Genomic DNA, 16,631 nt, shown 5'->3' with positions numbered 1-16,631 from the left:
CGCGCACCTTCCCAGGACGTGGCCTGGCCCCGCCCCCTGACGTCGAGCTGACGTCACGGCGGAGTTGCCATGGCGGCGCTGGATGGTCTGGCGTCTGCGCTGGAGTCGTACAGGGGCCGGGACCGCCTGGTGAGGCTGGGGCCGAGGCGGGGCCGGAGTCCTGGAGTTCCGTCAAAGCTCAGAGATGGGGAAACTGAGGCCACAGAGGGGGCGGTGTGGCTCAGGATCCCCAGTCACGGAGGTCCTGTCCTAGCGAGGCTCAAACGCCGTCCCCTAGCGTTGGACATTTAGAGATCTGACCAGAACCCCGAAATTCGTCCCTGGGTCGTCCTGGACAGTCTCATACACGGACTTGCGATATTGCAGGGCTCCCCATAGGGCTGGACACTTAGGTTCTGACCACATCCCCTTTACTTGGGCTTCCTAAGTGCTGGAATTTCAGGTGTGTACCACCATGCCTGACTTGGAAGCAGAAATTTCTGAAAAGTAGATAAAATAGTGAAAGACATAAGGGTGGTGAGCCTGATCTGTTTCACGGTGCTCCAAATCACTTATTGAATGGGTTCCTTCCCACTCAAGTAATTCAACCACGGTTTTGTTTTGTCCACTGAATTGAGGCCAGATGGTGCTCCCTGCCTTCCACCCAGGTTAGCCTGGCCCTGCCGGGTACATGCAGATATACATTTCAGCCTTGTCCTGCCTACTGGCAAAAGAGGTGACAAATAGTTTTGTTTTCAACGTTCCTGTCACATCTGTCCCCAAAGACTGTGCCCCTTGGCAACACAAGCTAGCACAAGCTGGCACTCTTGTTAGACTCTCCATTTGCTCATTTTGAACACTGATGTCGTGTTTCTCTTTTTGTCTCATAAGAATCTCTCTTTTTTTTTCTGTGGTAGTCAGGGCCTACACCTTGAGCCACTCTGTCAGCCCTTTTTTGTGATTTTCTTTCTTTTTTTTTTTTGAGATAGGGTCTCACAAACTATTTGCCCGTGGCTGGGTTCGAACCATGATCCTCCTGTTCTCTGCCTCCTGAGTAGCTGGGATTACAGCTGTGAGCCACTGTGCCCAGCTATAAGAACTTTTTTTTGTTAGAAGCTTGTCGATTTAGAATCTTCCTGGGTTCACAATCCTGTAGGGCCCTAGGCCAGTTTGGGGGTAATCCAGCTCAACCCACCAGGGACAAGGCCATGCTGACTGCTTTTGGTTTCCCACAGGTCCGAACATTGGGGTACTGCTGTCAGCTGGTTGGTGGGGTCCTGGTTGAACAATGTCCTGACAGGTTGGAAGTGGGGACGCGCCTGCTGGCGGTGTCTGCCCAACTCAGCCACTGCAGGACTGTTCTGCGACTCTTTGATGACCTGGCCATGTTTGTCTACACTAGGCAGTATGGCCTGGGGGCAGAGGTAAAAGGGCTCATGGGGCTGTATGGAGGGGGGCGGGGCAGACCTCAGGGAGGCTGGGGCCTCGGTCAGTGTTTTATGGACTTGCCCCAAAATGCTTCATGGTAGCTGACTTATTTTTTAATTTTACTTTCTTTTGGAGATGATCAAATGTTCTCATTTAAATTTAAATTTGAGTTTATTATAAGTTTCTCTTTGTGGTACTGGGGTTTGAACTAAGGGCTTCATGCTTGCTAGGCAGGTGCACTATCACTTGAGTTGTTCCTGCAGCCCTTGTTTGTGCTGATTATTTTGGAGCTAGCATCTAGCTTTTTGCCTAGGCCAGCCACGATCTTCTTTTATTTACTGAGTGGCAGGTGTGTGCCACCATGCCTAGTTTTTTTCTGTTGTCTGGGATGTCTTCAAACCTTGATGCTCCTAATCTCAGCTCCTAATCTCAAGTAGCTAGGGTGGCAGGTGTGAGCCACAACTGTTGCACTGCTGTGTGGTAGCCAGTACCACTTCCCTGCTGCACCATCTTGCCTGGTCTTGGTGTGGCCTCCCCTGCTCTGTACCTAGGGTCCTGCACCCTACATCTTTACCTGAGACCCCTGTGCAGGAACCTCCAGAAAGGGTGTGATACAGGTGTCCCAACTTGGCCATTTATAAGAATCCCCTGGGAAGTTGAAAAAAAAAATTCAGCCGTGTGCAGGTGGCTCATGCCTGTAACCCTAACTACTTGGGAGTCTGAGATCAGGAGGATAATGGTTTGAGGATAGCTAGGGCAAATAGTTCTTATAGACCCTATCTCCAAAATAACCAGAGCAAAATGGACTGGAGGTGTGGCTTAAGTAGTAGAGAGCCTGCTTTGCAAGTGTGAAGTCCTGAGTTTAAACCTCAGCCCTACCAAAAATAAATAAAATAAAATTAGAGCTGGGCATACTGCAGACCTCAAGAGGCAGAATCCTTAGCGCTGGCATCAAGGCACAGGGTTTTTAAATTCCCTCCAGGGAATCCCATTGCCCAGCTGAGTGAGATCTGCTACTCCATCTGATGGGACCCCGCAGCCCAGCAGCCTCTTTCTTCTGCAGCGCCTTGCTGAAGTTTCTGACTTTGACCTCCCTGCCTCCCTCTTATGGGACAGCCTGCCAGGCCTGCACACGAGCCACAGATTGTAGTGGGGAGAAATCTCACCACCACTTGGTGTGGCCCCATCCTAAAATGGGCAGTGGGTAGGCCCAACTGCCTACCAATCCCCCTCTCCTGGTCCTGCAGGAAGAGGACATCTTTGTCCGCTGGCTTTCCATCGTGGGCAATATCGCCGACCAGCTGTACTATCCATGTGAGCATGTGGCCTGGGCTGCCGACGCCAAAGTCCTCCATGTGGACTCTGCCCGGTGGTGGACACTGAGCACAGCCCTCTGGGGCCTCTCCCTGCTCCTGGGGATTGCCAGGTGAGTGACATCAGCCAGAGGGAGCACCTGAGTTCCCTGGGTGGTGTCTCCTTGGCAGGGCTGCAGGGACACCACCCCTTGTAGGTTACTTTAGGCAAAGGAAAAGGGTATGGGTTCTTCATGCTTTGGCATTTTCCTCCTTTTGTTTGACCCCACAATGTTTGCTTCCAATAACTGCTGTTAAAAGTGAACACAAATTTGGTAGTTTTAAACAACACAAATTTGTTATCTCATTGTCCTGGAGGTCAGAAGCCTTGAGTCAGTTTTATAGGGCTAAAGTCCAGGAGCAGCAGGGCTGGAGGCTCCAGGGAGGACCCGTGTCCTGCCCGTTCCGGCTCCTAAAGGCCCCATATCCCTTGGCTCACGGCCCATCCTCCCTCTTTAGAGCAGCAACTCAGTGTCTCACAGTCTCCCTGCCTCTTACGAGGACCCTGTGATGGCATTTGGCCTCAGGTGATCCCCAGTCCTTCTCTTGATCCCATCAGCAGAGAACTTCCTGCCATGAGCATGACAGGGAACATACTCACAGGTTCTGGGGATTAGGACATGAACTTCTTGGGGAAGGGGCTGTAATTCTGCAAATTTGACCCAGGAAGAGGAAGTAACTCCAGGTCCTGGAGAGAAGCAGCTGATGTGGTGGCCTCTCCTTGGGTCCTGAGTCCTACTTGTCTTGTCACCAGCAGAATTGCCAAGGAAGACTGCCAGCAGTTTCATGACTGGCTCCATGCGCCCAAAAACATGCTTTCAGAACATTACAGCAATGGTGTTCTCTTTACAGAGCTGCTGAGTCAGTGTTCAGAGTCTTCCACCCAAAATACATAAGCAGTGGAGGCCCCATGTTTCAGTGGCAGAGAAGGCCTCTTGGGTCCCCAGGGTGAGGTGCAGTTGTCCCTACCTCACCTCGCAGAGGGCGGCTGCTCCCTCTTGATTCTACTGTCACTTGTCCCAGGCAAGGCACTGACCTCCAGTGGTCATACTGATGCCGATTTTATGCTTATGGACAGTCTGGAAAACAGACAACCCAAACGAGGATTCTTATAACCCCCCGCCCCACCAGAGACCCCAGGTGTTTAGATTTCCTGATTCTTTTCCAAGCCTTTGTACACTCTGTGGACAGGCTTGGCCTGTCTCCTGAGGTCTGTGTGCCACGGCTGTGGTTTCTTCTTGGTCTCAGAAGTACCCTGAAGGTCACCATGTCTGTTGCTGGAGCCTGCCCGTCTCTCCCTGTGTCCAGTGCCACCCTTCCCCAAATGCTTAGGGACTTCAGGGTAGGTGCCCAGGGCTGTGTCTGTTGGCCTCGTCTACCCCGCCAGGTAGGTCCATGATGTGGTGCTGGCGGGCTCCATCCAGGAGAGTGCAGGACTACTGATGGCAGGGAGAAGGAAGGGTGCTTGTCCCAGAGCTTTGTGGGGTTTGCAGTAACCTTGTGACTAAGGTGGTGGCCTTTGGGAGCTTGGTCCTCTGCCCTGCCCTGCCTGTCCCACTGCTATGGCAGAGGTGTCCCCGTGGCCTCCTGTGTTCCAGGTCATCATGGACAATGCTGAGGCTGAAGCAAAAGCTGAGGAGCTCCACGGCCACCTTCACCAGGTATGGTGTCCCGACCTCACAAGGGAGGTGCCCAGAGTGACCACTACTGAGGAACTGAGCCCTATACCCCTGTGGAGGTCTGGGTGTGCATAAGGTCACAGGGCCTTATCTTAGCCTCTGGGTGGGAAGTCATACCTTTTACCGAGGAGGCTTGTTAGAATGCTGTGTCCCCAGCAGGGAAGACGATCCCGTCACTGTTTCATCCTGTAAAAACCCTGCACCCCCAGTCCCACCTTCCCTGTTCATGTCCAGGAGTTTGGGACGGTGGAGGTGTGGGTTTGAGGCTGTGGGGGTTGTGACAAGCCCTGATATATCTGCCTCAGAGTTGGAGGGTGGCCACCTTGGACCCACCAGCCCTTCCTACTCACAGGCAGGCTCTGTGATCATTCCCTTGTCCACCTGAGGGCTTGGGGCTGCCAGAGTCACAGGAAGGGCAGAGGTAGGCAGCTCCTTTCTGCCCCCACAGCCGGCTGCCCCGGAGCAAGCGGAGGGCCATGGAGGCACGGATGCAGTCGGAGGTGCTGACGCTCCTCAGCAACCTGGCTGACCTGGCCAATGCTGTGCACTGGCTGCCCCAGGGCATCCTGTGGGCTGGCCGCTTTCCCCCATGGCTGGTGGGCCTCATGGGCACCATCTCCTCCCTACTCAGCATCTACCAGGCAGCCCGGGCCAACGGCCAGGCTGAGGCTACCAGCCCCTGACATGGCCCAAGGAGCAGTGGACACAGCCAGATCCTGATGGAGGGCCCCTTCCCAGAGCAAGGCCGCAGGCCAGGGGAGCGTCGTTAACTGAGCAGTCCTGGTGCAAGCCCATGGGTGGGGAGGGAGGAGCGATTGGTATGGGGTCCCCCAAGCCCAGGCAGGGGCACAGTGGGAGAACTGTCTTTGTGGGAGCAGAAAGGGGAGGACCCCAGGACTACCGAGCTCCAGGAAGAGCTTGAAAAGGCCCTTGGGGGCTTCTGCAGAGCCTCTCAGTTGTCCACTGGCCAACTTCGTGTCCGAATAAAGGCAGGAGACACAAATCAGGCCTCGGGTAGGGGCCTTGGGGAAGCTGCAGTGAGGATCAAATATCCCTGGGGAGCTGGAATGAGAATGAATTAAATATCCTGGTGCTGGTGCTAGCCATGGCGTGAGATGATTTCATTGGTGGCTCCTGGCCCTCCTCTGACCTGGGCCCACATTGGCTGGCTCACTCACACAGGGGGACAGAGTTGCAGCTGGAAACCACACTTCCTCACCCACCCTCTGCAGCACCCTTGGCCTGCTGGTTTTTCCATCTCTGAGCAAGCGCTGCCCCCTCAAGGGCCATCTCCATCCCCTGCCAGGCTATGAGGGCCACACTGTCCTTCTGCCATAGGCAGTGCTCATCAGAGCCAAGGCATCTTACATTTCTGCCATATGTGCCTCCCACCATCCCTGCTGAGATCCATCAAGGACACTGTGAGCATTTTGTGGGGTGCAAGCTGGGTAAGGCCATGCATGTCTGTATCTCTGAAGAGTTTTGTGGCTCCGCACCCATTACAGAGGGCACGTGTGGCTGGGATGTGTTTGCTTCTCAGCTTGAAAGCAAGAATGATGTGTGAGATGCTGCTTGTGGACTCAGGCAGGTGTTGGTAGATGTTGCCTTGCCCCGGAAGACCCAAAGCCACGGGCTGAACTTCATACGACACCAACCATAGATTTGAAATAGGAATGTGGGGGTCACTCAAGTGGGGTGCACCCTGCCCTAACCACCTATGGGGTTCCTCTGCCAGACTCGTCAGTAGACCAGACTTAGTCTCCCACCCCAGCCTTTAGGAGGCTCCTTCCAGCTCCCAAGGGCACCAGTGAGCAGAGGTGGTAGGGTCCTGATTACCTACCTGGAGACAGAACCCACTAACACCTATAAGGCTGTCGGAGTGGCACCCCAATTGGTCGTGGGTACCAGGGAGAAAAAGCCAAATGAGACTTGATCCTGGACTAGGAAGGCCTTGAACACTGAACATGTGGGGTGGAGAGAAAAGTGAACTGATCCAGAAAATGAGGCTCATTATGGTGTTTTCTTTTTCCCCTCTGTGCTAGGGATGGCAAGTGTCCTACCACAGCCCTCAGTTTTTTTTTTTTTTCCCCAGTACTGGGTTTTAAACTCAAGGTCTGTATCTTGAGTCACTCCATCAGCTCTTTTTGGTGTGGGTTATTTTTGAGATAGGGTCTGGAGAAATTTTTGCCTGGGCTGGCTTCGAATCGTGATCCTCCTGATCTCTGCCTCCTGAGTACCAAGGATTACAGGCGTGAGCCACTGGTGCCTGGCCTTGTGGTTTTTAAAAGATTTTGTGTGTGTGTGTGTGCTAGGGATTGAACCCAGGGTCTTATGCATGCCAAGCACATGCTCTACCATTGAACTCGACCTCCAGCCCTTTAAAGTTTTACTGAAATACAGTTCACATGACATACAGCTTACCTGTTTTACATGTGCAGTTCATAAGAGTATATTCATAAGAGTTACACAACCATCACTGCAGCTGTCACCCACCACTGCCTTCTGTTCCCCAGGCTTGGTGACCACTGGCCTCTTCTGGTTCAGTGGGTCTCAACTTTTGCTGGGAGGGGAAAGGTCTCTTTTGTAACTCCCTTAATGACTATGGGCCTTCTTTGGAGAACATGAAGGCACATCCTGTTTTGTAGAACCCTCAGTCCTCTCTAGGGGCCTGTGGAGTCATGCTGAGGAAGGCTGGGAGCATCCTAGGGGAAAGGGCTTGGCTATGCAGATGCTTCAGGACAGCTGGGGTGGGGGTCACTTAGCAGGATCCGGACCAGGGAGGGGGACAGCCCAGGGCTCCTGACAGGCTGGCACCCCCGTTGTGGCCTAGGCTGGGTTGCAGCTTCCCAGCAGCGAGGACTGGCCAGGGCAGCACTGGTGTTTTCAGCTGGTTCCCACCTTCTGCACCTGCTCCATCTGCATGGTCCCATGTGCTCATAGCACCTGCCTACCCTTTGCCAGTTCCTAGTGTCCCCTGTAGCACACCCCCCCCCACCAAAAAAAAAAAAAAAAACAAAGTTCACTCAGAGGTCCTCTTAGACACTTTTATTGCTAGAATCTGGTCTTAAGTTCTAGGGTGGTTCTGAAATATCTTGTGATGAGGACCCATCGTAATTGCTGGAAAAATAATTGTAGGTGGCTAAAGATCATGGTCACAATCGGCAAAGATGATGTGCACAGATCCCACAAACAGGATGCTGCTTGGCCACCAACTTGACAGATAGCACTGGGCTTTACCCAGGAGTGGCCTGGGTGCTGGTGAGAGGAGACACACCAGTGGCATCACCCTACCACGCGCCAAGCAGGACTGAGAACCCCTGGCTGCCTGGTGGGGAGGCACTGATTCCCATGGTATGGCCGAGCAGAAGCTCCTTGAAATTCTCCAAGTCCAAGGAATTGTGGCATCTGGGGGATGGGACCTGAGCATGTAGGCTCAGGGGCGCGTGGCTGGAAGGTCACCCAGTGCAGTGGTTCAGGAATGTTCTCATCATGACAGAGCAGGAAGTTAGAGTCAGCTTTTTTAAAGTGCTCCAATACATCTCAGTACAAAAATACAAAACACTGATTAGAAACATGGCACGGATGAGATCTGGTGTGGGGACATGCTCAGGACACAGGACAGCACTGCTGATGGAAAAGGACCAGGGTAGGAGTCGGGATGAGGATGGGACACCACACCGCCTGCTGTGCTCAGAAGTCACTAGGAACTGCCACTTTCAGCACCCTGTCACCCTCCTGAGCCTGTGGCACTGAGCAGGCACCCTGGCTGTGGGCGGGCTCACGTTAGAGGTTTCTGACAAGATTTCCTGTCCCCTGTGCCCACCTGTCCCTGAGCATAGGAATGTCCTTGCTCACTGGTTGGGGATCATAGGGTCAGCTCTGCAGGTTCATCGTAAGTATCGAGTCCCCACTGGGGCTCTTCAGTACTCTGGGCTCAGGAGAATGGCTTGGCCTTGGCCGGTGCCCACGTGCTCCTTTCTGGCAACAAGAACGACCAGCCTAGGCCCCAGTCCTGCTGCCAATGCTTTGGGAGGTGCATGGCCTGGCCTTACACTGGGCATTTAAGACCACCCCATACCCCTGTCCCAACTCCTCCCAGGGAAGCCACCCACAGGCTGCAACACGCCACAGCAAATCAGGTGCCACCAACACAGTCATCTGCCCACTCACTGGCAATGTTCTGGGCATTTCTTCCACTTGCCCTGGGAAAAGGCCCCACCACTCCAGCAGGCAGGACAGTGGTCCTGGGGGCTTCCTCCTAGCAGCCCTGGAACTGAGGACGTTCCGACCTGAGGAGCCTAGGGCTTGTCCCCTCTCCCCCCAGACAGGCCAAGTAGTAGGGAATGGCAGATGCCCTCAAGAAGCAGAATCTGGAAAATCTCCAAATCACAAGCAGCCCAGCCCCATTTGAGCTGAGCTGCCAAGCACGCCATGGGCGCTCTCTCTCCATCCACCCTGCTGTAGCCCTCTCTGCTCCTGCCCAGCACACTCACTGGCCAAGGTTCTCTGTGACCCTTGTGGGCCTCTGTTTTATAAGGGGATTCTGCCCAACTACGGACAGATGCAGCCGATGCCACCTCCCTTCTGGAGCCCCAACGACTTGACACTCTCCTGCTTCCTAGTGGCCATGGAGCCTGGCCTGGAGCCAGTGCTCTTGAGACTGAGGTCTGGCCTGTCTTCTGGCTCCCTGGGGAACCAGCTAGGAGTTCACCTCTCTCCTATCCAAAGGGGTGCTTCAGATTAAAACAGCTCCTTGGTTTAGCTTGGGTTCAACCTTCCATTCAAAACTTTGTTTTATGTACACATATGTAAAGAAGTTCAGGAAATTACCCAAGCATCACTGCTAATCCTACAAAAAGAGCCACAAGACCCAAAGCACCAACAGGCCAACCCTGGCTGGGTGGGCATCAGGGATGTGCTCGGGTAGGGGAGGGGGACAGCTAGGTAGGCGCAGTCACCCCATGGGATCCCCAGAGACACAGAGAGTAGGCAGGACAGAGAGAAGCCTGCTCCTGCAGCCTTGGCCCCCTCAGAAGAAGATGACGTCTTCCTTGCTGGCTTCATCCTTAGAGTTCAGTGGTGTGGCTGGCAGTGGCGAGGGGGATGGGGGCACGGGTGGGAAGGATGTGCCCCCAGCCTTGAGGGAGATGACCTCGGGGGTGATGTCAACCAGGGTGGGACTCAGGGCTGGGAAGCAGGGGTCTGGAAAAGAGAGGGGGCCGGGGGCATAGAGGGGGTATCAGAGGGGCTGCCAGGTGAGTCAGGCGGCCCCGCTGCCCGGCGGCTGGGCTCACCTGCGGCAGGTGCAGAGCCATGGCTGCCATGCAAGATGGGGCTCAGTGACCGGCGGTTCCGAGAGGTGTTCTCATCCTTGCCCAGAAGCTTGTTGAGAAGCAGCTGCTGCTTCAGGTCGAACGATGCTGGAAGAGGGAAGGTGCTTGGGCCTCGCTCAGGGCCACTTGGGAGCCTCCAGGGCTGCCAGGCCTCCCCACGTCCCACATTCCCACAGAGGCCCACAGACTCATAAGCTCTACTTGACAACATACCAAAACATCCCTGGTGTCAACCAGGGGCAGGGCAGGGCACCCAAGGGCAAGAGGCTGGTGCCTTGGGCCTCAGTGTCCCCCTCTGTCGAATGAGGACACTGGGTAGGATCCCAGCACCTGTCCTGTGTCCCAGCTGTGTAGTCCTAAGTGACTTCTTGTTTATGCCCTAGTCTGATGCTCCCTTGCCCCTCATCTCCCTTTAAGGTCTGAGGTGGGAAAAGGACTGTCATTTCAATTTTTGTTTCTGGGACAAAGGCCTCTATTCAGAGGGAAGGCTTAGTCTCGTAAGTTTCCCACGGTGCACCTCCCAGACCAAGGGGGAAAGGGGAACACTGGAGACTGTCTACCTCATGCAGAGGGCCCTGGGCTCTAGGGATGGGGCTGGCTCACCTGAGCTCTCCCAGCGCTGGGAGCCCCTGTTCTTGCCACCTTTGTCCTTGCCGCCCTTGGTGGAGGCAGCCAGCTTGGTGGGGATCTGCTGCTGAACAGCTGCCTGCCGCTGGATCTGGTTGGTGGTGCTGAGCAGCTGTATGGGAACCTCACTCTTGGCTGGACGGCTCTCAGCTGGAGCACTGTCCCGGCGAGCCACCTCAGGGTGTTCCATGTACTCAGGCCCTGAACTAGACAGCAGCATGCTCACACGGGTCCCCGGGGCTTTGGGCAGGGCCAAAGGCCCTTCCAGCCCTTCCCCATTGAAGCTGGGAGAGTGGCTTGGGGGCTGGGCCTGAAAGAGCGACAGAGGACATGTCCCAGTGTCCATTCTCCTTAGATGTGCAGAAAGAGGCCCACCAGGCTTGCCACTCCTGGGATGCCTTTGGGCTGGGACAGAAAGAACCAAGCAATGCCTGACACTGGTCTGAGATAAGCAGGTGTGACCACCCAGTTCCTCTTCCAGTTCTTAGCTGGGAGGGGCTAAGAACTTAACCATGGCACAGAGCCATGGTTAAGGCTGAAGTCAGTCATTGTCGGTCCCCAAAACACCCACATGAGCACTCAGTCATACATATGCTTACGCACACTCATACATGAACATAGTCACACACATCTGTAGCACCCCGCACATAAACCACTTGTTTTTGTTTGTTTGAAAGTCTCACTATGTAGCCTCAAACTCAAGATCCTCCTGTTTCAGCATTAGCTAGGATCACTGGCATGTGCCACCATGTCTGACTATAAACTACGTTTTTTAAAAAAGTTTCTAAGGTGTTGACTGTGTTTTATGCAGCACTGTGCTGGCACCTGCTTAACAGTGGTTCTGAGAGAAGTTCTACTTTGCAGCATTCGTCCCATTTCTGAGCTGTTAATGTGATCTCACTCTTAAACACACACACATGTACATGCAATGTCACCTGTTTACTTTTTCTTTTTTGGCGGTATGGGGGTTTTAACTTAGGGCCTTGAGCTTTCCAGGCAGGTGCTCTACCACCTGAGCCACACCCCCAGTATTTTTTTTGCTTTTCTTATTTTTTTGGATAGTGTCTCTCATTAATGTCCAGGGCCTGGCCTGGACCTCAAGCCTCCTACTTATGCTTCCTGCCTAGCTGGGATGACAGGCACACACCACCACATCCAGTTTTTTAACTGATTGAGATGGGGTCTCTGGAACTACTCTATCTCCCCACTGGCCTTAAACCTGATTGCCACCTCTCAAGTAGCTGGAATTATAGACATGAGCCACTGTGCCAGGCTCTGACTTGTTTTTTAAGATAGTGCACTGCTACCTTATTTTTGCCCAGAGTGGCCGCTTAACTCCTGGGTTCAAGTGATCCTGCTGCTTCAGCCTCCCAATCAGTTGGGATTATAGGCATCCATCACTGCATCCATTTTTTTTTTGACGTTGGGGATGGAAGCCAGGGTTTCATGAATGCTGCAGTGGAGCTGTGCCTCCCCCCTGGTTATTTTTTTATTTATTCTTACACAGCACACTCATGCTCTCTGACACTCTGCCTCACATGCAAATGCACATGTAGACCTCCACATCAGGCACACAAGCACTCATGAGCCCCTGGCTCACCTCTGCCAGTGCCTCGGGTGGCAGCGCCCCTGGAACCGTGTTCTGCTTCTTGAGCCTGCGCTGCAGATCTAGCCGGTCACGCTCGCGGTCCACAGCACGCATGGCCTCCCGCAGGCGCTCCAGGTCATGCTGGTAGGCCTGGCGTTGCTGTTCCAGCTCAGCGCGCTCCTGGTCCAGCCGCTCGCGCAGCTGCCGCGCCTCGCCCTCGCGCTCCTGCAGCCGGGCGCCGGCGCGCTCCAGTTCCTGCAGCTGGCGCTGGCGCTCGCGCTCCCAGCGCTGCTGTTCCTGCCGCAGCTGGCTCTGCAGCTTCTCCACGCCCGCCCGTTCCTCGCGCTGCTTCTCGAAGTTGCGCTGCCGCTCCTGCTCCAGCAGCAGGTTCCCCCGTGTCGACTGCAGCCGGAACTGCTTCTCCCGCTCCTGGATGGCAGCCCGCTGCATCTCCACGTAGCTGTCCTGCTGAGCGATGACAGCCTGCCGACAGTGCCGTGGACAGGGTCGGTGAGGGCCACACCCTCGCCCAGACCCAGCCAGCAAGGAAAGGGCAGGTGAGGCCAGTCCCTCCCTTATGCCCCTGTACCTGGAGGCTGAGGAGCAGCTGAGACAGTGTCTGGACCCGTTGGACAAGCTGTAGAGAGAAAGGCAGACAGACATACTCTGGGTTCTGCACACAAAGGTGCAAGGGGGGCATGCACACCAGTCCGGGGGAGATGGATGAGCAGCTACCTACCTCCGATTCCAGGATAGTGGGCACACGGGGGCCAGTCTCTGCACCCTGCATCTCCACCTGGGAAGACAACAGGGCCAAATCACAGAGCATCTGAGAACACACTCAAGGGTGCCAGGCCCACTTACTATTGACAAGACATGCCCTTGGCATGGGGAACAGAAAGGACCCTGGATGGGCCACAACTGGTGGGGGTTGGGGCGAGACACACAGGCCCAGTGGTCTCCCACTAATGTCCATCAGGGAGTCTAGAAAATGAGAGTGTGGGCAGCCTGGGAGGCAGTTGTCACAGATGCATGGTAAAGTAGGCTCAGATGTGAAGCTTGTGTGGCAGTTCCAGGCACAGAGGCCAATCCAAGCCTCAAAGCCAGTCTGAGACAGTTGGCCTTGGCCTCTGGGCCCAAACCTTGGTAAGGTCAGCAGGCCATGGGCCTTCCCAGTCAAAAGGGAGAGAAGAGCCAGCAAGATACCAGTTTCATCAAGTAGGTATTATCATACCTGTGCTGACTGATGGCCTGTGGCCCCAGTGTGGGGTTTTTGGCCTGTTGATGAAGCCATGGGCACTGCTCTGGACCTGGCCCTTCCCATGCCTCCCTCCAGGGGTACCTCCTGTTATTCTCAAAAGGACCAAAGTACAAAATCACCTGCCTGCACAGGAAGCTGGGCAGAGACACTATTAGTTCACCTTAAAACAGAATAGTACTCAAAGATGTCACCATGAGTCAAAGAAATGGCCCCAAGAGAAGCTGGTCACACTGGGAATGACAACTACAAAGGCTTGGACAGACTACCCAGTGAACTGATATTTTGGAAGCCACATACCGCCTGTGGTGACTCCTTGCATCCCACTGGGGTGTCACTGTCACCTTGCTTTGAGTCTGGGCTGCTGACAGGACCCCGCCAGTCTTGAGGCCTGGGGTCGTTGCTGTAGACCTTCTTCTTAAAACTGCCATCTGGGAACCCCAAGTTAGGTGTGTGAGGACATTGTGGATGTGGAACCTTCCTCCTCTAATCCCAGCTCCCACCCAAGTAGGAAATCCAGGCCGAGCCACTGTCTGCTGGCCTTTGGCAAGGTGGTGACTATTCTAGCACAGTGACCAGTGGAGACACAGGCTGTGCTGAGTGCTGCTGTCACAACACTGTGTTGTCCCACAACACCCGGAAGGCTCCAGAATGTTCTAAGAAATGACACACCCTCAGAGGACACTCAGATCTGCTGCTAATGAGCGTCCCAAGCCACAGCCCCAGAGGTGAGTGACATACTTACTCTTGTTGGGGCTGCCCGAGCTGTCATAACCCCCAAAGGTCTCAGCCCTCCGGGGAAGGCCCACAGGGCTGCTGCCTTCTTCTGCCTGGCTGTTGGTGCTGCCCAGCCGCCTGCAGATCAGGCTCTGGATGCCTTCAACTATGGGAGGACATAGGAGGAACAAGTCACCCTTCAGAGGCATGCCGGGGGGCAGTGGGCAGCCAAGACCTGAGGGCCAAGGAGCTCACGTGGCAGTGACCATCCTCACTTCAAGGTGTCTGGCATGGAATTCTAACCCCCAGTTTCTCTGTTCTCCCTCACAGCTGGTATTACAACCAGGACCTGTCAACCCATGTCTAAGGGCTAGGAAATGCCCATGAGGAGGGGCTGTGTGGGCTCCTCATGCCCCCCTTCCCTCCCCTCCGGCCCAGCCAGCTGCTGCGTCTAGGCCCCAGGCCAGGGGTTGGGTATAAGACTGACAAGGTCCTATTAGTCTAGTAGCAAACATGAACATGGAACTTGTGAAGGAAGGTGGCCCTTATGGGGAGGGGCGGCCCACATATGGCCCTTTAGGGCCAAAAGTCTTTGGCTAGGTGAAGAGGTGGGAAGAAGAACATCCCAGGCCCAGGTGCAGGGTATGCAAATATCCTTGGGGGCAAGAACTATGCCCAAAGGAGAAACAGGTGGAAAGACAGTGTAGGTCACGGCTGGTGGTGTCTCATTTGCTATTGAAAAGATTGGACTGAGTACTGGCTGCCCACCCCATTGGTAGCATGGGGCCCAGCAGCTGTGTCAGGGCTTCTAGGAGTTCCAGTGGGTCTGAGAGCTCCCCATAGCTGGCCCGGATACCAGGCTAGCAGAAGGGCCTCAGCACGGCTGGGGCACAACAGGCATGGAGATAGCAGGGTACTGCTGACCAGGGGCCTCCACCATGGCTGCTAATGTTCAGCAGCTCCCTAGAGCAAGGACTGGGGTTCCTGGCCCAGGGAGGGCTGCTGGGCACTGGAAGTCCCCTGAAATGGCCCACTGAGTGTGCATGTGTGTTTTCCTGGGGACATCATCAGGCACCTACTTCAGAAAGAAGGGGGAACTGTGCCAGTCAACTTTAGATCCCTGGGGTCAACGATGACATGTGGGGAGTATTTGTTGACTGGGAGAGAAAGTGCATTAGCTCAGAGGTGAACACTTGCCTAGCATGCATAAGGCCCTGGTTCCAGATGCGGTATCACAAAAGGAAAAAGAAAGCAAAAGTTATAGTAAGCCTGCAGTGAGGGACCAGGCTGAATCATGTCTAAGGACCGTCAGTCCAGCTCATGTAGGTGGGGGTCAGTGCTGTCTCTGAGCCCTACCAGACCTGCCCTGGTGGCATATGGCCCTGGCCCAGAAGCCCACCCAGGCAGGATACCACGCAGCAGGCGTAGGCACCAACTTACTCTCACTCATGGCCGACCTGAGGATCTGCTCCCCATGCAGGGTCTCCGAGGGGTCACCCCCGCGGAAGAGGCCTCTGGGCTGGGAGGAGTCCTCAAACCCGCTCATCTCAGCCATCTCCAGGTAGATCTGCTGCTTCTCCAGGAGGCTCTGGGCGATCAGCTGGTCTTTCAGGCTCAGTCGCTCTGCCAAAAGATGTGGAGGTGGTTATCAGCCTGGCCAGCCTTCCCTGGGATCCAGTGCCCATGGGAGCTGGCATCAGGCTGTGAGGATGGGGCGCTCTTGCTCACCTCGAGCCCCATGAGGGCAACTCCCTGTCCTGAGGCAGGCCATTCCTTCCCTCCAACATTCCCATGAAGTGAGGTAGTGGTCCTGTCCTCCGATCGTCCCTCCCATCCCCATTATGGATACCAAACACTGTCAGTATGGGTAAGAACAGCAACGGGCCCATTTATAAGGCTGGGACTCAGAAGACTGAGATTTTTATGGGTACTGGTGGCCCACATCTATAATCTTAGTTACTCAAAGAAGACTGAGATTGTTAAACTCAAAAGTCTTCCTTCAGGCCCTTGGGTCGAGGTTTTCACCACTGATTTTTATTTATTTTTTTCCCTCTGGTACTGGCGATGGTACCCAGAACCTTGCACCTGCTAGACAAGAGCTCTACCACTGAGCCACACCTTCAGTGCAGTGTTACTTAATTTAAAATTAGATAATGTAGTTAGTAAACAGAAGGGACTTGCTCAAGACAACAAGGCATTAAATGAAACTGCTCTTGGCAATGACCACACTGAACTCTCACAGCGATCTGTTAAAAATGGGAAAGAGAATGTAGAAATACAACGTGGTTCATTCTCACAACGGAGTATCATTCAGCCATGAAAAGGAATGAGGCTCTGACACACGGTAGGGCATGGAAGGACCTTGAGGATGTTATGTGCAGTGAGAGAACCAGACACAAAAGGCCACACAGTGTGTGACCCCATTGATAGAAAATGTCTAGAACAGGTGAATCTAGAGACAGAAGGTACACTCATGGGTGCCAGGGGCTGGGGAGGGGACAGGCTGACTGCTCATGGGGATTGTTTTGTTTTGTGTTTTTAGGGTGATGAAAACACTCTGATGTGATGGCTGCATAATTATGAATACATTAAAAGCCACAGAAATGGGTGAACTATGTGGTATGTGAATTACACCTTAATAAAGTGGTTAAAAAATGAACAGGGAGAAGG

The 16,631-nt window shown here is 54.3% G+C and overlaps 2 protein-coding genes across 5 annotated transcripts in view; one reads left to right on the top strand and one right to left on the bottom strand.

Annotated features, from left to right (window-relative positions):
• The first annotated feature begins 28 nt into the window (after positions 1–28).
• Pex11g (peroxisomal biogenesis factor 11 gamma) lies at positions 29–5,540 on the top strand. 2 transcript variants are annotated; one of them, XM_020175656.2, is made up of 5 exons: positions 29–129; positions 1,215–1,403; positions 2,655–2,833; positions 4,358–4,420; positions 4,887–5,540. In XM_020175656.2, exons 1-5 carry the CDS (start codon positions 70–72, stop codon positions 5,119–5,121), a joined length of 726 nt encoding a protein of 241 aa, XP_020031245.1. In that variant the 5' UTR covers positions 29–69; the 3' UTR covers positions 5,122–5,540. The 2 variants fall into 2 exon arrangements, with proteins under 2 accessions (XP_020031245.1, XP_073910316.1); XM_074054215.1 differs by lacking the exon at positions 1,215–1,403 and having other exon boundaries at positions 36–129.
• A 1,928-nt stretch (positions 5,541–7,468) lies between these two features.
• The window catches only part of Arhgef18 (Rho/Rac guanine nucleotide exchange factor 18), a 92,709-nt gene continuing 83,546 nt past the window's right edge, over positions 7,469–16,631 (bottom strand). For all 3 annotated transcript variants that reach the window (XM_020175650.2, XM_020175652.2, XM_074054212.1), the window contains 9 exons: positions 15,402–15,584; positions 13,990–14,127; positions 13,545–13,675; positions 12,726–12,782; positions 12,576–12,623; positions 11,999–12,469; positions 10,375–10,708; positions 9,733–9,858; positions 7,469–9,640 (listed from right to left, as the gene is read on the bottom strand). In XM_020175650.2, coding sequence (XP_020031239.2) covers positions 9,468–9,640; positions 9,733–9,858; positions 10,375–10,708; positions 11,999–12,469; positions 12,576–12,623; positions 12,726–12,782; positions 13,545–13,675; positions 13,990–14,127; positions 15,402–15,584 — 1,661 coding nt within the window. In that variant the 3' untranslated portion in view covers positions 7,469–9,467. The remainder of the gene's footprint in view (positions 9,641–9,732; positions 9,859–10,374; positions 10,709–11,998; positions 12,470–12,575; positions 12,624–12,725; positions 12,783–13,544; positions 13,676–13,989; positions 14,128–15,401; positions 15,585–16,631) is intronic.

The sequence above is a fragment of the Castor canadensis genome, chromosome 14 (genome assembly GCF_047511655.1).
Source record: "Castor canadensis chromosome 14, mCasCan1.hap1v2, whole genome shotgun sequence".
Lineage (NCBI taxonomy): Eukaryota > Metazoa > Chordata > Mammalia > Rodentia > Castoridae > Castor > Castor canadensis.
Note: the sequence above shows the minus strand (reverse complement) of the source record. Positions and strands in the feature narration are given on the sequence as shown.

Excerpts from the sequence above, each read along its gene's own strand:
- Pex11g (XM_020175656.2), top strand. The coding sequence starts at position 70 with ATGGCGGCGCTGGATGGTCTGGCGTCTGCGCTGGAGTCGTACAGGGGC. Across the intron at positions 1,404-2,654 it reads AGTATGGCCTGGGGGCAGAG|GAAGAGGACATCTTTGTCCG; the intron begins GTAAAAGGGCTC and ends CTGGTCCTGCAG. Across the intron at positions 2,834-4,357 it reads CTGCTCCTGGGGATTGCCAG|GTCATCATGGACAATGCTGA; the intron begins GTGAGTGACATC and ends CCTGTGTTCCAG.